Genomic DNA, 21,978 nt, shown 5'->3' with positions numbered 1-21,978 from the left:
GTTGCTACCCTGAAATCATGAGACTCTTTGGCTACCACAAACCCACAGCCTTGGCAAAACTCATTTGCAGAAATTGATACAAATCTTCTCTGCAACCTAATGAAAAATAACCACCAAATTTAAAGTGTCAGAAGAAAAAATTCTTTTAGAAAAGAAAAGCAAATAAATTTCTGTTGCCTAAGCTGTCATAGTGAAATGTTAACCAGCCCTCACTGTGCCTACATGGAGCCCACTTGCCCACAGATCAGAGAGGTTTCTCTAGAAAAGGAAACTATTCTTCCATTGCTGAACAAACAGCACCATGGAGTTGAGACAGCCCAAGCACCAGTGCCCAAGGTGTTCAATCCACTTCAATCTCTATATTGCAGTAATTAACCAGTTCCTGCCAGAAACATCCCAAACCAGTCTGTATTTGAGCAACAGGAGCTGACCTGGGATCCACCTGCAGCAGTAACCACCACTTACAGCAGAACAAACAAGGATCATTAGAGCACATTAAAAAAATTGAATTAAAAGTTATTTAACTTACCAGAAAATGTGTTTTCCTCCTAAATACCCTCTTCACCTCTACTTCTGTCCTTAAAAATGTTGAAATACTCTCCCTTTAAAGTCAATAAGGTTTAAATCATGGACTACCTCAAAAGAGAAATTGGCTTTGTATTTCTGAAATAAAAAAAATACAGCCCAAGAGCAAAATGTTTGAGAAGACAACATCACTTGGGAATCACAAGAGACCACAAAGATAAGTGTATTTTATAATTAGAGCAGAGAACCATGTTAACCTTGTTAAACCCTTCTATGGGATATAAAATTACTAAGATATTGCAAGAGAACATTCTTACTCCTTTGATTATTAGAATGGTGGAAGAAAGGTTAAATTACAATAAAATGCTAAACACTAAGGACTTTCAAGCGTTTCAGAATGAGAAGCTGCATCTATAAGTTTCCCATTACCTTCACACTACCAGGTAAAATTGATCTACTAGACAAATACGTATATTCCCCCAATTATGGCTGTGGCTCTTCTCCTCAGAAAAATACAAATCCATGCTGACCAGCAGCTCCACACCATGGTCCTCCAGGTCACATCTTTCACGTGGAAGTCAACATACACTGCATCATCTGACTTGGCCTTACTGCAGCAAACAAAATGCACCCAAATACCAACCATCCTGACACTGCCTCCATTCCAGTGAGGCAGTCCTGATGAGCCAGAGGAGCTGTTTGGGACACACATCACACAGAAAGAACCCATCCTGGGTAGGGACATGGCAAAGCACCTGCACCAAAGCCTATACTCAAATGCAATGTTCACCAATGATCTGTATTCTATCTGAAAGGGCAGTTAGGAGAGGATGGAAGAAGGCTGTGTCCATCCATCCCCGCAGGCTCCCAGCTCTCCCTGCCTGCCCCTGGCCTGCTCTCACTCACATGAAGAGGAGCAGCCCAGAGTCTGGGTACCAGGTGCAGAAATGCTGAACGTGCTCCAAGTGATCTCGATCCATCACGCTGCTGGGAGGAGGCAGAACAGAGCTGGTGAGTGGTTCCTCCTCCTCTCCTCCCAGAAAACAGTACAAACAGAAGGAGAGTAGGAGAGAAGCTGAATGAGCAGCAGAGAAGCACTGAGCAGCTCCTGTCCCGGCAGCGTGCCTGGCTGCTGTGCAATGTATGGGGAGATCCTTCCTGTGCTCATCCAAAGCTACTGGACTTGAATAATCCTCTTAGTCACGTCTCCCTTCTCCTCTTGAGCCCTGAGATTTCCCATTCTGAAATTTCCTATCTGTCTGGCAGACTTGGCTGTGCTGCCCTGCTCTCTCTGCTCTGGCCAGCCTGCAGGGGCAGTTGTGTCACTCTTTCCTTGAGCTCCGCCACTCGCTGCTCCCACGCCTCGCTCAGTCCTGCCCTGGCCAGACCCTGCCACTGCTCATTTGGAGGATGAACATTCCTTTAACTCCCACAATGCAGAAAGCAGGAGCAGGGAAAGAGACACCAAAAGCAGCCTCAGGCAGCACAGAGCTGTAGCACGAAGCTGACAGCACTTAATTCTTTAACACATTATTAAAACCAGTCTCAAATTCTCTGCTGGCTGTTCAAGCCTGGAGGGAAGGCACTGCCAACAGAAGCTCTGCAGTGGTACAGGAGAGACACCCAATGAAAGGATTCCTGTAAATATGCAGCTGATATCCTCTAAGGAAAAAAAAGTGTATTAGCATTTTACATTTTAATTGGTTTGCATTATATTCTCAAGTCAAAACACCACTAACCCTCAGCTCTCTACAGAAATACAGAAAGCATACTTCCAATGACATATAAACCAATTTAAAAAAACTTCAGTTGAAGGAATATCAGACTTGGTGTCCCTTTTTCAGGATGAGTAAGCACATCCATGGGTGAGAAGCACATCCATAGAGTGGTGAAATATTAAATTAAATTAGATGGCCTTTGTAAAGGTAAAATTCATCTGTTGTCTAAGTTTTCATCTTTCAGGTGATAAATGCCTAAAACTATACTTAAAATTCAGCAGAATAATCTTCTAGCACTCACTTCCCCCAAACATTTGCAAGAACACGGAATATAAAGTTTTGTAAATGTTTAAATACATACAAAACTTTGCAGTACCCTACTCTTTTTTTTTTCCACAGCTTAAACGATTCCTCATGTCTCAAACACTGGAATGACTTTTTTTATTTCTGCCAAGTCTCTGAACAATCTAAAGATGTCACTGAAGACCACTTAAAGTAAAAAACCTGAGTGCTGCTAAGCAACCCAGAAAACATCATTACATGTTCAATTGTTTAGTGCATTGAAAAATTTCACACATATTGAGAGTCCATGTATTCTGCACTCTAATGATGGTAATGTCTTCCACACAGAGGAAGAAAAGAAAATTCTGCAGAATACGTTCTTATTTCAAAAAGGAATTGCTTATAAAGAACTAAAGATTTGATCAAATTTATTCACTGTTTCTGCACATGGAACAGATTAGAAACAGATTCTCTCTTATCCACTATTTTATACACACTCCGGAAGCAAATTTACTAAGCAAAAACAGCACTTGTGTTTGTTTAACTAAAAAACTAAAGACATACCAGGGTTCTTTTCCACCATATAAAACAGTATTTAAAAAATGTATTCCACATCCAGACTCTTTAAATCATTGCTATTTTAACTGCTCCAGCTGCATATAAACAAAGGCCATCTAATGTAATTTAATATTTCACCACTCTATAGCACTTCTCACCCATGGATGTGCTTACACATCCTGAAAAAGGGACACCAAGTCTCATTTTCCTTCAATGAAAAGGATTCCCATATGCCAGCAAGGGTGACATGCAAATGTATCCTTCATTTCATAAATTACATGTGTGTTTTTCCATTTAAATGTAAGTATTACACACACAGAGACATGGTTTTAAATACAGGTGATTTTAACCCATTTCTGCTCAGCACATAGCTCATCTTTCACTCATCATGGCTCTGTACCACAGTGTAATGCTCTGCACAAGAACTCCTTTACAACAAAACTCCTGGTTCAATTACTCTACATTCCAGTTTATACACCCTCAAGGAACACAATCTCATCATAAAGAACATAGAGAATATCTTCAGAAGATATCAATGTAACTAAACATAAAACTGTTTCACTGCATCACTTATAATGGACTTAATATTTATTTTGGAATTATGAATTTCATTTTTCCATCTCTCAAGATGTTTGGTTTTAAGTTACCAATCTTGCATATTCAACTGCCATAAATTTATTGCAGGCACTGAAAAGAACAGAGCCAATCAAAATAGACATAATCAAAGCCCTCCATTCATACAAAGTGATTTGCAATAAGGTAAAAGGCACAGTTAAAGGTTAAACCACTAATTCAGAGTGGTAACACAGATTCCCCAAACCAAAGTTTGCTTAAAATGTAAAAAAAGAATCATCACCTGTATGTAGAATTAAAAAATGGTTTATAAACAAAAAAGAAAGAGGTGACAATCTATTTAAAATTTTGGAATATGTGACAACCTCACCATGGAACTTTAGACTATCAAAACAATAAAAAAATTTAAAGGTTTGTATGGCAAGGTAGAACAAGAGACAATGTCGTGAGGTTAAGGCCAGGAAGTTCCATCCGCACGCGAGGCAGTTCCTTACAGTGACCGAGCACCGGGACAGCCCAGAGAGGGTGTGGAGCCTCCCTCCGTCCCTCCCTGGAGGTGCTCCAGACCCAGCTGGACACAGCTCTGTGCCATGTGCTCCAGGATGAGCAGGGAGGCAGCACCAGTGACCCCCTGTGCGCCTTTCCTGACCCACTCTGGGATGTGTGAGCTAAGAACAGCACAGATATGTGTACATGTTCCAGAAAACAAAAGCAGCGCTTCAAAACAACAGGATAAATCATTAGTGTTACCAACTTCTCCCTCCAGTTATCTTTTAACATTGCTTCTTTCAGACCAGATTTACTTGGCTTAATACTGATTTTCAGATATGTTGTACTGGAGACCATTTAGCTCAGCTTGATTATAAAAATGTTGCAAGTTCTCCTCACAAGGAAATCTAGCATAATTCCTTTCCAAGAACCGAGTTTAAACAGATGAAGCCCATGATCTGAGCTGTTCCACAAGCAGCAGAATGGTATTTTGGGTTTGTTCTGCTTGTCATCTCTTCACTAGTATGGACAATCATTCAAGCTTTTACACAGACTTTGTGCCAAGTAAGTGAGAAAACACATAGCTCAATCTTTTCAAGTACATAATTTGAACTTGCAGATATATTTCACTTGAATAATCTGGAATGAGGCTTTGTTTTCTTTCCTTGGCACTCTTATTTATAGTTTTTTGCTTTCAAAACCTCTTTAATATCTTAGCAGTCAAATCAAAATCCTGTGCCATTCTAACTCCTACAAATAGAAGTTATTTCTGCAAGTTAAAGAGCTGTAGAGAAGGGCTGAAAGTCCTAAAAGAATTATCAACCCATAGCTTCTTAACATGTTGGGCAGGCACAAAGGGAAACAAACCAATCAAACAGAAAAACTTTTCTATGAGATGAGGGAGAAGAAGTACCTATAAAACCCCAGTATAATAAACGTTCCTCAGCATCTACATACTGCAAGCCTGGCAATAACCACATAAGCAACATGATTGCTGCCTATTTTTCCTTGAAAACCATTCTTACAGACCTGATTCATATCACATAGTTCTAGGGGAAAATGGAACCAAGATTTTGCAAAGCCTCCCAGACCTGGCCTGCAGAGAAGTTTAGTAAATGGAAAATGGATTGCTCATGTCTCACTTGCAGCTACACATGTTCCCAACAAGTAAAAAGCCAAAAGAGGAATGGGGAATCACTGTTTTCATACATTAGTATCTCAGAAAAGGCTTCTCCATACAAGTTTATCAAGTTTTATACACAAGGAGTATTTTTCACAAGTTTTATTGCAACCTTTACACACCAGGCAAGCCCTGGAATTGCAACAGAATAGGGAACGCAGCTGCCTTGTGGCTGGTACCAGCTATGCTGTCCAGCTTCCTACCTCTGGGAAAAGGCTCAGCAGTCAAATCAGATGGGGTAAAGAAAAGCAATTTTTTTAAGTCTCAAAGCAGCAAACCAGAGAATATTCCTTCCAGTCCAGTAAAATTTCTACCAGGCTGCATTGGAGCCCCTCTAGAAATAGCTAAAACACTTAGCTGCATACAAAACTATCACTTATCACGAGCTAACTGCATCTTCAGATGGCAGATTGTGTGGCTGTCCTGGAAAGCACCTCCTCAAGCCACCAGTGTGCCCCAGAAGTTCACAGCCCCTAAAGGAATGGGACAAAATCTGATCTTTAAAGGTTTAGGATATGTCAACCTGGGCAGTTATTAAAAAAAAAAAAAAAATCTGAGCAATACAAAAGGAGCTTTACTCCACAGCATTTCTAAACTGTTGATCTCAAGATGCCAAATTCAAGACACAGCTGCTGGCAGCTGGCCATTTGGGAGGTAGTCAGAATGACTGGAAATTTCATGCCTTTTAAATGCATCATCTATTATTGTCTTTCTCACCACAAGTGATACATTTATAAATATATTTTTTAAAAACCTTTCACCCTTGAAGGAAAAAAAAGCTAAAGAACAAGTTATTTCCTGTTTGTTGTCACTCACATGTGCAAGGAAGACACTTCCAGGAAGGATAAATTGAGCAACATGTCCTTCTGTGGTTTACACAACAGAATCCAAGCAGCAGAGATAACAGGACTGTGCTCCAAGCCCAGCTGCACTCCCAGGTCCTGTTTTCACAGCTTGCTCACATACCAGCAGCAGGAACACAAAGCTCAGGAGGATGTGCTGGAGCCCAGAGCGCAGCATCCCTGAACTGCACCCCTGGGGCCAGCCAGGCCATGCAGCCCACGGGCAGCTCCCACTGCTCAGCCCTGAGCACCCAGTTAGTTTATCCATCCCTGGAGCCAGCCCTGAGAGAGCCTCAGCAAAGCCCAGCAGGTGGGAGGCTCACAGAGATAACCACAGCTTCATCCTTGTAGGACTAGCACCCCAAAAGCTGCCTGAAGGCAGCCAAGCAGCAGCACTCACACGCTGCCAGGGCAGATCTGTGTCCCAGCTCACCCAGCCAGGCTGCAGGCACCCTCCAGCTGTGCTCCTGCGGGCCAGAGCACCCCAACACCACAATGTGCAGCCAGACACAGCCCCCAGCACCCCTCGTGGGCATGAGAACCAGCAGCTGACCCAGCCAGCATCCTGCCTTCCTGCAGGGATCGCCCTGGGGGCCAGCACAACCCAATCCTACCAGGATGCCAAAGGTGGGGTCTACAGACCAGCTTTCCCAATGTTTCTCAATGCTCTGAGGAAGATAAATTGACCCCTAACTTAATCACAATTTTATCAACTATGGAGAATGCTTCAGGCTGCAAACTGCTATTTTTAATACTGCTTTCTGAGCAAGGATTTACCTAAAAATCTCCAATACCTAACATTAATAAACACTGTGCTTTAATATAATAGCCCAATCTCAGATTTAGTATTTTAACTCAACAACTGAAACTGTAGTTAAGAATTCTTTAACTCCTTTGCTGTCCAAAAAAGACAGCAGTGACCTCACTTCAGCAGTGAACACTGCAAAAACTGGAAAGCCTCCAGATTTTATGGATAATTTCTTTTTCACAAAAAGAGGAAAAGTCATAAGATGACATTTTTTTCTGCTTGTCCTGTCATTAGGCACCACTGAGAAGACTCTGGCTCCATCTGCTTATATCCTCTGACACACACAATTGATACGGTGTTCCCTGTGCCTTCTCAAGATTAATGCTAAACAATCCCAGATGTCTCAGCCTCCCCTCCAGTCCCTCAGTAGCACTGTGGCCCTTTGCTGGGTTTGTTCCAGAATGCTCATGTCTCTCTGCCACTGGGGAACCAGGGCTGGACCCTGCACTCCTGATTTGTCTCACCAGGGCAGCACAGAGTGTCAGGGCTGCACAAACCTCTGACAGTTTTCTCCCTGGTGCAGCACTTCATGGAATTCCTCTGGGCCATTTCTTCAGCTTGCCAGGGTCCCTCTCAATGGCTGCCCTCCATCTTCACATTCATGAATAATTTTTCCTTGCAAGCAAGGCAAAAGCCCAGCAAACCTCCTGTCAGTTCCTTGATCACCTGTCTGGAAGCTGCTACAGAAACATCCCAGAAACTTGCTACATGGCTTGTGTGCTGCCAGGCTCTTGTCCCAGCAGAGGACAGAGGGGTTAAACTCCTCCATGGGGATCAGCTGCAAACAGGAGCCTCCCTCCAGCTGTTTGAAGGCCTCATGTGCTGCTTCTTCCCACTCAGATGAGATGGCCTGTAGCAGCCACCTGTAAAACCACCCAGCACTCCTGAGCCTGCACTCTCCAATAGCTGCTGGCATGCTCCAAGGCAGAGCTCCCTGCCACCCTGCCACTCCCCCACATCAAAGGGCAACACCTCCTCCTCAGCATCCCACTCTGAGCACCCCACAGACCCTGGCACTGAAGGACTCCAGTCCCCAGAGCTATCCCACCACACCTCTCCAGCCTCAGGGAGATTGCAGCCCTGCAGTTCCACCTGTCTGCACCCATGCATCACCATCAGCAGCTCCAGGGATGTACCACACTCATGGGTTCCCAGTAAAGGTTTTCCTGGAACAGTCCTGCAGGCACACACCTATGGTGTGCCTTCCCAGTTTCTGTGCCCTGGTGTCTGTAACTTCAGCAGAGCTGCACAGCAGCAGAACAGGACAGAACAGTGCTGCTACCTGCCCATCAACCCCTCCATGAAACCAGGCTCACAGCAGAAAAATTACATGGAGTTATGCTACCAGGCAAGTGACTTATCCAGACACTAAGTGTTCACAGTTATGGATTTGTTTTTAGATTTGTTTTCAATCCCCTATCCATCACACCCATCTTTTTCTGCAGAGACATCAAGAGTTTTTCCACCTAATATCCAAACCCTGCTTTCACACATGAGAGAACTTGTGATTACTCAGATTCCTTAGACTGTATTATCTAGTGAGATAAGACTCTCACTCTGGAGTGTTCCTTCAAAACATCAATAGAACTCTAACACAAAACTATTTATTCCAGTAAAGAGGCTATCACTGCCAATATCTTTACATAAATCAGCTATAAAAGTCACCGAAACATGAAGAGTTCTTTTGCCTCATGCAATACACTCATACTGCTCTGAGCCAGAGGCAAGAAACAAAAACAAAGACTGAACAAGAGCTGAGGCTGTGTTCAAAGAATGGTTTGAATTGCTTAAGTCAAAATTATTTTAGAAATTACCACCGATTAATAGGTAGCATCTTAAAGAATAAAACCTTAAATCAAGTTCTTGTTCCTTCAGATAGCTTATTAGGTGTGGGTATTTTCTGTAGCTGAACTCCAGCTCATGGAGTCATACCAGTTTTCAAGCTCAAAGTTCATGAAAGTCACTAAAGAGTCTTCACAGCAAAAGTCACTACTGTAAAATATTTTTAAAAAAGCTATTAGTTCTTTGACACAGAAGTTTGAAATTAAAGAAAACTAGCATGTTTCATTGTTTGAGAGGCATAAAGCCAAGAGCCTGAAATGAGTACTCAAAATAGGACATATTTTCCAGTGGAGGTAAAGATTACAATATAACCAACAGGAATGTGCAAGCCAGCAATACTTAACTCAGCAGCTCATGCCAAACCATGATAGTCCCTTGTACTACTTGAACACTGAAACTTGAGAAAGTGGTATTATTACAATTGTTAATAGTGGAATGCAAGAACTACAAGTCACACAAATTCATTTCATGTATTTATTTTTTGTAGAAATAGACTATTCAGCACTTTGGGGATTTGAAAACCTGACAAAGAACTTGGATTCTTTTTTCCTGCTACATATAAGTTGAAAACCAAATGTAAATGCTATTAGGAAGGTTCCAATTTCCCCACAACTATGTCCTTGTATAGGTTATGCTGACACATTACAAGGAACAAAATATAATAAAAACCACCAACAGAAATCTCACAATTTAGTAGGAAAACCCAAAATTTTCTTCCTCTAGGAAAAGCAACTGTGGTTAGGACCTGCTAAAATAAAGAGTAAGATATTTCAGTACAAATCTGAAATAGATAAGACATAGTTCACAACCCTTGGAGCTCCAAGAGGGACATGGGAACTGTAAACAGGAGTATAAATCACCAGCACTCAGTATTTTTAACTTCAGCTGCAAGCAAGGTACACTAATTATTTGAAGGACCACAGTACACTAAGTTCTATTGTACAAATTTCTACCACCATCACAAACACACAAATAAATCCAGGGAAATATCAGTAATTACTGCTTAGCCATTTAAACATAAAACCCCAAAATAAATTTAACGTGGAACTTGCCCTCCCTGCACAGGCACCATCACAGGAACATTACAATTGCCTGTTAAGCAGTCAACTTGCTCAAAATTTCTATCTTCAGGGTCCAGCCTCTAATAAAACCATTGTTTGTAGCTCTCAGCAGAAGCCTGGGTTTCTTAGAATATCTCTGTGTTCTTTAGCACATTCCAATAAAAGTGCTTGTCTTCCCCCCACTCCACTTCCCCCAAGCTTTGCCTCCCCCACGTATCGATTTCTCATTCTCTGCAGATGAAACCAACCAGTGCAGAAGACTATGAAAAGCACTGAAGTAAACTTTCCAACAGTTATGCATTAAGCAGGGAAAATATACTTGTTTAAACACAAGTTTCATCTCATGGATCAGCAAACAAAAGCTGGTTATCATCCAGACATCAGAAAGAGGCATTGCGTAAGTACAATCAAGATCTAACAATGGTCTCTGGGTGACCTTTAGGCAAAGGAATGAACAATTTACAGTAAGTTTCATGTGGATTAAACCATGCAAAAAAAAAGTTAGCTAAGTATTGGTGTCACCTCCCCCTAAGAAAATCAGGGGTTGTTTTGGGCAGATTACTAGCTGAGCATTTTTCTAGCTCCCCATGACAGGCAAAGAGCACCAAAGTAGAGGGAGTAGGATGGGGGAGAGCTCTCTCAGTGCTGCAATGGCAGGACAGAGCTCCACAAGGGCACCTCAATGAGCAGCTTGCACTGACTGCTCATGCTGAATTCTTACAGCACTTTTGTCCTTCCTGCTTGGAAAGTAACCATTGATCCACTATTATCTTTATAATTTACATGATTCCTCTAGTTCTGGCCTAGTCCAGCTGACCTGTGACATAACCAACATAGCCAGCACCACACCCAGTGCTATTTTCCAAGGTGCCCACCTGGTCTCCACACAACCTGCTCTGAAGGTGAGCTCGAGAGCCAACTGGGTGCTCCTCAAAGTTTCCTGGGCATGCAGGTCTGTGCTTTTCTTCATGTGTTTATCAATTAATAGTCAGGCAAATGCTGAATTACCTCATAAAGGAAAAAATCCCAACAAAACCAAAAAAACATAGAGCAAAAAAACTACCACCCATAAAGTTTTAGATCCCTGAGTAAAATTACCCTGAGGAGCCCTCAAAATGAAAGATGATGCACAAAAAAATACAAAACAAAGTAAAGAAATACAGAATTTTAACTAGCACAGTTTTGTACTTTAATGAAAAAGCCATACATAATAAGGGCCCACACATCATTGCTAGACTTAGACTGACTTAGACTCTTATTAAAAACAGCATGGATTTGTTTTTTTAGCAAACTGCTATCGTGTGATAGTACATTATAAAGTCAAAAAGTATTAAACTGTGAGTGCTTAAACCACACATACCACATAAAAAACCCCTACATCTGCTAAAGAACATGACAAAGAAAGAGGATTATTTGAAATGCAAGATGGGCATAACATTTTGTAACCAAGAATGAGACACACCACGCAAGCAAAAAAGGTGTTGCTTTCTTTGGTTTGGGTTTTTTTTAATGTTCATGGCCAACTGGACTAAGCCTACTGATTGCTGCAACATCAGCTGATAGATTATACTTTTTGGACAGCTTTCCTAAGTTTACTGTTCTGCCTCTTTACAATAATATTCAGCTCCTATGGTAACAGGCACTCACCACTAAGTAAATCATCCCACAATATGAAGTCACCTGAGCATTAACCAGAATTTGTGCAGAGCAGCTGTAATTAATTGGGCTATTAGGAAATACCATCTTCTGTCAGTGCTGAAAAGAAAAGTTGATCTGTTTTACTCATACTAGCCTCCTAGGAAAAACAGAATTATTCTAGAAGTATCTGTTCACCAAGAAACTGATGAAGACATGAGGGATAAGAGAGCTTACACCCCTCTGTAAAGACTGAGATTTGTTTATGGGACACAATTCCAGTCATCCATGTGCAAGTAATGAAACAGTCATACAGAGAAGATGGACACAAGGAAAAACCAGTTCTTATTTGCAAGGGGTTTACCACAGCTTTTGCAGTTTCTGATATTCCAAACAGAACTATTCAGGAAATGCCACTACAATTATTTTAAAATGGGGGGAGAAAAAAAAAGGTAGCAGAGGCATCCTCAAATCTATAATTTTTTGGCACCACAAGTCAGATTTGATTTCTGGTTCAGATACAATTGGTAGCAAACTACCTGCACCTCCTCTTCTTTTGAAAGAGAACTACTGAGAGCTCTTGCTACAGCACTTACTGCAGCTACTGTGTATCTCACAGGGAGGTGCCCCAGTCCCTGATGACCTGCAGAGGCTGATATTCCCAGGTGAGCCTTGCTGGGATCAGCCCTGGCTCCCAGGAAACTGCCCACAGACTGTGGGAAAGATGGAAATAACCACAGCAGCAGCACATATAAAAACTCAGCAATGCAAGAAGTAACAGAAGCACTGGGCTGAACATGGAGCTGCTGCTTATTCTTTCTCCCAGATAGTTTTTCTTACATTTCACGATTAGTTCAGTAAACAACAGATGTTGATGAGGAAAAAAAAAACCACCAAGGCACCCCCAAGCAAGAATGAGAACATTTCCTGATAAGTTCCTTCAGCAGATGCTCCTTCAAACTTGGCTGTAAAGACAACTGAACTAAAGATAATACATTTTCACTCTTCTATAATATAAGAAAGGTGTGGTGATTACTAGAAGATATTCTAAGTTGTTTAATAATTTAGAAAGTAACTTTCCCAAGTGTAAACAAGCTATCTAGTAAAAGCAAAAGAGGAACCTTTAAGCATCTAATATGAACAAAAAGCTGTATTTACACCAGCCTGAAATTAAAAAAAAAAGTGCAAAAATTGGCTAACTTTTGGAAATAAGAAATCTGCTCATCATCACTTGGATTGAAAAGATATTTCTTTTCCATGATGCAATTTCTGCATATTTTAAGAACTTCCAGTAAAGGATCTGGTATTAGAAACCATAGGGAACACAACCCTATAAATTATCTAACAGAAGTTTGCTCCTGGAGATGATCCACACTGCTTCCTTTCCATTGTCACTTTCCTAATAGAGCAAGTCAAAGCTTCACTCCCAAAAGACAGACACAAACAAATGGTGGGGAGGGTGGGAGAAGTTAAAAAATAAAATCAAGTTTGGCTTGTAAGCAGCAGCATAGCTGACTGAATTTCTGGGTACCAGGTACAGATCTGGTTTCACGATGCTTTCCCTGGCAGAGCTGCTTGGTGCTTGAGGTTCTTGTAAGTCAAAAGATGAGGCAAATGCTTGTAAAGCACAGAGAGGAAACTGACAGAACTGACAAAATGTTTACCAAACAGTTTGGTTTTCTCACAGAAAGAACTGCTATGTTTGCTTCTTGCTTCCTAATAAACAGTTTTTCATTAACAGTAAGCCAGACAGTTCAGATTTTCACATAAAGCCACTTATTTCCAAGTCCAGCATAAACTTTCCACCACAACAAGGACAACTACCTGATACAAACCCTCCCCAAACCACCACCTGAAGAATGTGTATTCTAGACAGGGCATACAGTAACCTCACATCAAAAACCAGGCAGTACTCTGCTTGTATTAATTTACTCACTATGCTCTATCATTCATATACTTTTTACTACTTTATTCTTCCTACAAAAGTAAGAAGAAATAAAGAAATAAAATTTGAAATAGGAGCAAAGAAAAATCTTACATTTTGACAGTGGCTACAACTGGGTCACACAACTTACAGAGTATTTGTCTTCTGCTTGGGAGCTTTGTTTACCCCTTCATGCTTACTACCTCAAGCAGTAGAGGAAAGGACTGGGTGAGGGATGAGATAATGGAAATTTATTTGGCTATTAGAGAAAAAAGTTAAGGCAACCTTCATCTTCCTACAGAACTCTAACTTTTGACCCTTCTCTACCACTTCTTACACAGAAATACCCATGTGGTTTTGGTTTTCTGACACTTTTGATGAGCACATCTTTATAAATAGTTGTTGCTGCTCTGTTTCTCCAAATTCCTTTCTCTTTACTGCATTACATAATGAGATTTTTCTACTAGCTCTAAAGTATTAACTGATTAAAGATTAACTCACCCCCAGGAGAGACCATCTCAATTAAAAAAATTCCAATCATTGTAGTCACCAAGTCAAACTGCAGCTCTTCAGTGACCAACCCAAGTCACCAGCTGCTGCTCGCTCCCACAGCCTCCCTTCCACTGCTGCAAGGAGGAAGGCAGGTCCCTGACAGGGGATGCTCACGTAGGGAGCACCCAAAGCTCCCAGTAAGTGACCAAAACGCCTTCTTTGTGATATGCCAGGTAGAACATTTGCCAAGGGTTTCTTCTGAAAATGTACACAAATATGTGAGTTACCGTGTTAATGTAACATTAAATGTTTACAAAACAGTAGATCCAAAGGGAAAAGCGCCCTCTTGAAAGCAGCACCGTCTCTGCTTGTTGATCCAGACACACTCTGAGATTTGACACTCTAAGGCCTGAAACTCACCTCGGTTCTCACAGGCTACTCAGACCAGACTGCTGGGAACGGCCCGAGGGAATCACCCCGCTAAGCAGCATCCTCAACTGGTTCAAACCCACTCATGTGCTCTTTAGCAACAAAACCAGCAATTACTACTCCTGTTTTGTCAAAAGCTGCCTACGTAACTTCCACTGAGAGCAGATAATTCAAAACATACTGGGACAAAATATGTAGCCTCAAGGAAAGAAAAAAAAAAACTTCAAAAAACCCCAGACAGCGGAGCTAAGGGCCGAGCCGGTCCCACGGCCGCTGTCAGCCCTGCGGATCCATCCCCGCTGCTCCGGCCGGGACACCCGGCTCCGGCGGCTCCCTGCGCGCCGGGCTGTTCCTCGAAAGCCGAGAGCCCGCAGCGCCTGCCCGGGCGGGATGTCCCTTCTCACCGACGGAAGGAACGCCGGGGGACAGGGACCCTCCGAGCCCCAGCGGGGCCGGGCAGCGGCACCATCCGCGACACCAGGGCCGGCCCGCCCCAAGCGGCATCTGGCGATCCGGGCTGGGGCCGGGGCGCTCGGCTCCGCTCCGGGGCCACAGGGAGCCGCTTCCCTCAGCCCGAGAGGCCACGGCAGCGCCCGGAGCGGGGACCGGCCCACGGGGCCCCCGCCGACCCGGGCCCGCGTCCAGCGCCCAGGGAAGCGGCTGACAGGACGGGGCTCCCGTTCCGGCGGGGAAGGGACAGCCGGACACGGCACGGCGGGGACCGGGGCCCCTCTCGCCGCTCCCGGCCGCCGCCACCGCCCCGCGCCCCCCGGGCACCGCCGCCGCTCCCGCCCTCACCTTGGAGCATGGCCTCCAGTTTCTTCCTGTCCACCCGGAATCGCTCCTCGCCCCACTCGGGGCTGTGCAGGGGCCGCGGCGGCCCGGCCGAGTCCTCCTCGGAGCCGGGCGCGGGCGAGTCGGCGCTGCGCTCGCTGTTGGAGCCCGGGTCGGAGAGCGGCTGGGGCAGGTACCCGCTCAGCGGGTCGCACTGCGCCGCCATGGCGCTGCCCGGCGGCCGCCGCCCCGGGCCCCACTCGGCCGCCTCGCCGCGGGACGCTATCTGCCCCCAGAGCCGCCCGGCCGGCGCATCCCAGCCGCCGCCGCACCGAGCCCCGGCGCCGCCCGCCCCTGCCCGCGGCTCCCCGCCGAGTGAGCGCGGCCCCGGCCCGGCGGCGTCCGCGGCTCGGCGGCGCCCCCAGCCCGCCCGCAGCCCGCACAGCATCCCCACCTCCATTGGGCCGCCGCCCGCCGGGGAGGGGCCGGGGATATCCCCGGCGGGAGGGGGCAGCGCCGCGGCCCCGCAGGAGGGCGGGGAGGGCGGAGGGAGGGCAGGGGAGGAGAGGGGAGGAGAGGGGAGGAGAGGGGAGATGCCACCGCCCCCAGCGGCACCGCCCCCGCCTGCGGGCGCCGGGCCGGGGTCTGTGCCAGCCGGGGTCGCCCTGCCAGCCGGGGTCGCCCTGCCAGCCGGGGTCCCGCCGCACCCGCCGACCCCCGGCCCTGAGAGCGTCGGCCGTGACCGTGCGGTGGCGGGCGACACACAGGACAGGCGGGTGGCGGTCCTGAGCCGCACCGTGCCCAGAGCCGATCCCGAATCGCGCCCGTGAGGGCGGCCCGGCCGCATGCCCTGCAGTCACTGCCTGGGGCCGCGTCTGGCACATCCCCTCCCGCCGGGCAGGGCCCCGAATCCCCGCTCGGACATTTCGCTGCACGAAGCCTCCTGAGGGTGCCTTGTGCTGCTGCACCTCAAGAGACTGGGTTACACATCCCTCACCTTCCAGCAGAACTGCGCTTACCCAGACCCAGAATCCCAGCTGGATGTACTCCGGCACAGTTCATGCCGCTTTGCAGTTTGAGCCCAGAAGCACGCAGTGGTGTACAGGAAATGTGAACATGAGCTGCCACACTGGCCTGCTGGCAGTGGTGGCATTTTGCTGTTCCCTCAGCCAGACACTGCCCAGGAGGCCCATCACTGCCCAAGTGTGACTGTCCAAATCACCCCGACAAAGAGTGAAGCATGGACATCCCACTCTCTTTGGGTCTGCTTTGTTTCTACTGAATCGGAGAAATCCTTTCTGACACAAAAAGTTGCATACCACACACTCCAACAGGAGCTTTCTGCTTCAGTTGATTGCTGTTTTCTGCTGTTTTCCAGTCTGCTAGATAGAAGATAGAAGCAGCACTGGGTCTGGAATCCCACAAGGTATCCTACACTGCTGTAGATGCCTGTCTCCTCCAGATCTGCAGCATCCATGCTTTTCTGGTGGCCAAACCTGGTTACTGGATGCACTCTGGATGCCAACACAAAAATTACAGCTGATGTGACAGTGAACTCACCTCGTTGATAACATCAGCCTGAAGGACCATGCTAACATTGGTGAGGAGATTTACTGGTACTCCAGGTAGATCCAGGGACCTGCACTGTGCCCAGTCTCAACATGCACTCATTTTTACAAAGTTCCAGTTTGGGCTTACTGAGTCCTCATATATTTCCCACTTAGTTCCATGACAGTATGAATTCTACAACACCCAGGATTCCAGTTGTGCATTACGTGCATGGAGTGAGGCATTCTCAGCCTCTGTGGATGCTAGCCAGCAGCTTGCAGGTAACAACACACTGCTCACAAGATCCTCTGCTACTTCCCATGGCCCCAGGAAATAAAGTGTCTGAACTCAAAAACACTAGAACAAAATATGAATGTAGGTCTTGAAAACAGTGCAATCTCCCTTTCTCTTAATATTTTCTTGTAGTGTGATCTCAATATAGGTGTGTGGGGCAATCTCAGGAAAGACTGAAAGTCTTTTCCTTCCCAGTTGAGAAGTTTACAGTCATCAAGCACTTTTTTCTTTCTTTCTTTTTTTTTTTTTTTTTTTTCTGGTAGATGAGAAAGTGAACATTGTCCTTATCAAAACAACTTGAAATTCAGCGAAGTGTGCTGCCTCACCCCAGAGCAACACCAGCTGGAGTTGTGTGTCTTCTAGATGCCAGGACCTGTCAGTTGTACAATCCAAATATTCACAAGTGGTGAGTGTTAACAGCACCAGTTACAATCCACAACAGCTACAGGTGCTTAGGTCCTCTGAGCAAAACAATTATTTGGGTATTTTCCACTCATAAATGAGTGAGATATACAGTCAGAGATTCTCAGTGTAAGAAGCCCAGGAAGTCCCTTTCCTTGTGTTTTATCCATTCCTGCAATACAGCCACAGAAACCTTCTTTCTCATCAGTTAGTTGAACCAAAAGTAATCTTTTTTTCAGCAGCCATAAAAATAATATAATCAATCAAAGACCTCTTAAAAATAATTTTGTCTGCAGTTTAGTTTTTATTCGCTGAAAAGAACCCTTTCTTAATGTGCTTTTAGATTAAAAAATAAGAAGTAAACTCTTTGATTTCCTACTGAAATCCATATAAATGCTTTTAAAAGGATACAGCCATTAGGCATTATTATTGGTAGTTAAATTCAGTACTCTACCACTTCAATTGAATAAATGACATTTTATTTTCCTAGTGTATTGCAGGGGAAGAATAAAATGCCTGTTACACAGAAAACTTGAACTAAGTAGAAAAACACATTTTCAATGGCTACATACTATTACATGTGGATAAAACTGGGGAAATGGGTGGAAGTTGGCAGATACAAAATCAAATGGCTAGAAAGAACATCAGCTGAAGTTGACTTTGGCATATATAATTTATGTTGGACATTTTTTCTGGGGCCAATAGCTTGATCAAAGAAAAGAATAACAGGATCTTTCTCATTCTGGTGTACCATGTCTATTTTGCTACATTCTCTGCCTTCTTTTTTCATCCTGGTCTCTTTCCCTCACCTCACACACACACATATAATATCTGCAAATCTCAGAAAAAGCATCACTGAATAGGAGAATGTTTCATTATCACACTCAGCCTCTGTGCAGAGCCCACCTTCATTGGGGTGAAATCCTGGAATTTAAAGGAACTTCGCGAACTGGGTGATCCACTGTAATAAGTCCCACATGTTTGGGGCTGCACGAAGTCCCCAGACTGAGAGATGTGCAGGATCTCTCCTGGGAAGGGTGTGGCTCTGCCCTGGGCTAGGGGATGAGAAATGAGGGTCACCATGCAGGGAGCAGCACTGGATGTGCTCTGCTCTGCTTTGGGGCTGCTCCCAGTGCACGGGGCTGATGGCTGGGTGTGTCTGCCCAGGAGGGAGAAGTGAGATATAAACAAAGAGTCAGGCTGTGTAACTTACCCTTAATACAGCACAGTCTGTATTGCAGAGCTTGCATTTATTTATTGTTCTTCATCTCAAATTTCTCTACTTCACCGCATCAGGATGAAGCAAAGTACTCTTTTCTGTAGTTCCCTGAGGTGGGTGCAGAAAGGGCAGTTTGGAAAGCTGCAAAGTGAGGGTGGGGAAAGAAGGTGGCATGCAGATTCTTTCATCTGTAGTATCTAGAAATGCTTTTCTAGAAGGAGTGCTAAAGTTTGGGTTTGTTATTTGGGAGAGGTTATTGCTAGTGAAAATTAATGCTGGTGGTGTTTTGAAAGGCTTTATTGCATTCACTGTTTTACAGAAGTAAAAGCCTATAATATTTTGTCTTTTCATGATGCTATACCATATTCCCCAAACAAGTCCCATTAACTTAAATTTCTCAGAATAATATAACGTGTCTTACTCTGTTCTAAAGTAGTGTGCACCCACCAGCAAATAAATAAAACGTCTGCCACAGCCATTACAAAAACTTCTCCACCCCTAGAAATTCCCCAGATAAATTCTAACTGAAAGGGCAGAGAGATTCTGAGTCATCTTTTTAGTGATACAGAATTATGGAACCATAAAACAAAAAGATTGAAAGAGATAACAAAAAATGTTATCTCATTCATCTCCTAACTATGCTGAGTTCATTTCTAATAGATATTTATTTATTCACTCCTTTACAATTTCTCATGATGAGGTCTTCATGACCTATCCAGGAAATTCCTGTGTTTCACTTACCATCAAGAAGTATTTTCTTCCTTTAATAAGTAACTTGGATTATTCTTCCTACCACCTAAAGCTATTAGTTTTTGTCCTGTCCACCATGGACACATTGAATGAATTATTTATTCTTTCTATCAGACTTTGGTGCTTATAAATACTTTTATCAAGCTTTGATTAATCTTTAAGAGTTACCTTCATTAAGCTAGATACTCCTAAGTCTTTCAGCTCATTCTCAGAGTCATGTTTTGTCTTGGTCTACAACAAACTCTTTCCATAGTGAGCTACATCCTTGAAATGCAAGCACAAACCTGCAGGGAGTACCCCAGCTGAGGCCTGACCAGTGCTGGACAGAACTGCATGACCTTACCAGCTGCCTCACAACCTGTACTCCTGAATATTCATTTTTATCCAGTGCTTATCCTGTCTGCATGGCATTGCTGGCTTGTGTTGATGAAGTGTAACCCCCAGGTCCTTCTCTGAAAATACCATTGTCCAACTAATTGTTCTTTGGTGCGTTTTGGTGTGGCATTTGAGTATTGTTGCTCAGCATGGTCTTCTGGTCTTGTCCCAAATGAATTTGATCCTGGTTTTTCTAAAAGATTGTGTTCCCTGTTTTTTTGACATCTATTTGCACTACTGCTGTACTTCTGCAGCTTCAGTTTTTACACCCCTCAGAGCATCCTTTCAGTTTTCTCACAGAACCATCAGTGAAACACAGAACACAGTGGGCCCAGGATAGGATATCTGTCTGTTTTGTTACATCCTTCCATCCTAATGGTCACAACAGTCCTGTGTGGGGATGATTATTTCACATTTTGTGTCATTGACAACTTTTGCTGTATTTTATGGGAATGTTACAGGAAATAGGATTTAAACTCTGCTGAAGTCCTGAGTTATGGCCACTGCTACAAACATTCCTGGTTTGCTACAGTAGCACATTGATCTAGTAGAATTTATTCTTGTCACAGCTATACTTGCTCTGTGTGACTCTTGTTATTAGGTTACCTATTCCAATTACTTGTTTTTACTCCAGAATATTTCTGGGAGAAGAAGTTAAACTGACTAGTCTAGAATTTATTTGTTCCTTTCCTGCCTTTTTTACAGACAGTCACTATATTTGACCTTTTCCTGTTTTCTGGTACCTCACCCATCACCAAAGGATTTTATAGACAGTCATTAATGGTTGTGAGAATGAGCAGGGAAATAAATACAACCTTGCAGAAAACCATTGGATCTCAGCTTAAAAGTCTGACTGATCACACATGAGGTGTTAACATTTGGTAACATTCAATGTGCTGTATAACCTTATATATACACTGTTATTTATTAGAGCCATGCAGTTTTAAACATCTTAATCTCTGGAAGATTTTTCAACAGATGGATTATGTGAACCTTGTCTTTTCAGAAATGTTAGGAGAATTTGAAACAAATGTACAAGGCTCAGAAGTCCAGGAGTTTTCGCTCTTGGAAATGGCACGGGCTCTTTCTGGCTCTCAGAAGCAAAGTCATAGTTCACATTCTAAATCCAATTAGAAAACACTAAAACAAGAGATTTAAATATTTCCAACTGGAAAAAGAAAACTGATATTGCCTAATTTGTAAGGAGAGTAACTAATGAATGATAGCAAGAATGAGAATTGAATATGGCACTCTAAAGAACAAAAAAGGATGAGAGCAATAACCCTGCACTGGCAATCTCCCTGTCATGTCATTGCTGTCAAAGGAACTGCATTACTAATCTGTAAATAAGGAAAAGTTGGTTTCTAATCTAAATCCTGAACTTGATAACCATGTTCTTTAATTCATTAAGAATAAGAAAGGTTCTTCTGGATTAAGAAAAAATATTCCTATTTTGAAACTGCCTCTTTACACTGTAATCTTCACAGGTGATTTTTAGGTGTTTTACATTCTTTCTATTCCACTCACATAAAGTGTCAAACAGGAAAAAGTGGTTTTATTGAAGGAGAGAGTATCTGAACTAAATTCTGATATAAGTTTACAATTAGAGTTAATACTTTGATTTAAAATAAATATATACTGAATCAGTTTTTCTCTGTTTCTTCTAAAATTAATGGAAATAAAATTACGGATAGGTAAAAGTGTTTTCTGGATTCAGATTCCAAATAGGTCAACCTTCTTTATTAGGAATATTCTGGTTATTTTTCTTTTCTATTACTGGGGTGTGATGTAGTGTACATCCTTCTTAGCGTCCTGCATAGTTAAAATGCTGCATTTAACAGTGATCCATTTAAAAAAAAAAAATCTATTCTTTTTGTCTCAACAGATAAGATTTACTCAATTATTATTGTAGTCACTGAACTAAAAAAAAAAAAATCTCCTTTACACCACAGAGGTTCCTTCAGTCTCTCAAGGCTTTCATATTGTATATAATGGCTGAAACAATTAATGTACCTCCCTTTCAGTAGTAAAGGCTGATAGCTGCTGAGATTAGCTTTGGGTATCTATCAGAAACTGAACAAAAGATGGGATTGGAGGATTTCTTCTTTTACCTTGTTTCTTTCATACAGGTTTAATATGTGTCTTCATTATTATAAAATTGCTTGCACTTGGTGAGTCACAAGTCTGTAAAAAGCACCTGGATTTATTCAGCCCTTAGAACATGGTTGTTTTTATGTCTCACAGCTACTCATCCTCGA

At 43.4% G+C, this 21,978-nt stretch overlaps 1 protein-coding gene across 1 annotated transcript in view; it reads right to left on the bottom strand.

The window, feature by feature from the left end:
- The window catches only part of BICC1 (BicC family RNA binding protein 1), an 89,697-nt gene extending 74,339 nt beyond the window's left edge, over nt 1-15,358 (bottom strand). The window contains exon 1 of the mRNA XM_066555033.1: nt 15,157-15,358. Within this exon, the coding sequence (XP_066411130.1) occupies nt 15,157-15,358 (202 nt within the window). The remainder of the gene's footprint in view (nt 1-15,156) is intronic.
- Between the last annotated feature and the right edge of the window lie 6,620 nt (nt 15,359-21,978).

This window comes from Molothrus aeneus, chromosome 8, assembly GCF_037042795.1.
Source record: "Molothrus aeneus isolate 106 chromosome 8, BPBGC_Maene_1.0, whole genome shotgun sequence".
NCBI lineage: Eukaryota > Metazoa > Chordata > Aves > Passeriformes > Icteridae > Molothrus > Molothrus aeneus.
This window is presented reverse-complemented; position numbering and strand designations above follow the sequence as displayed.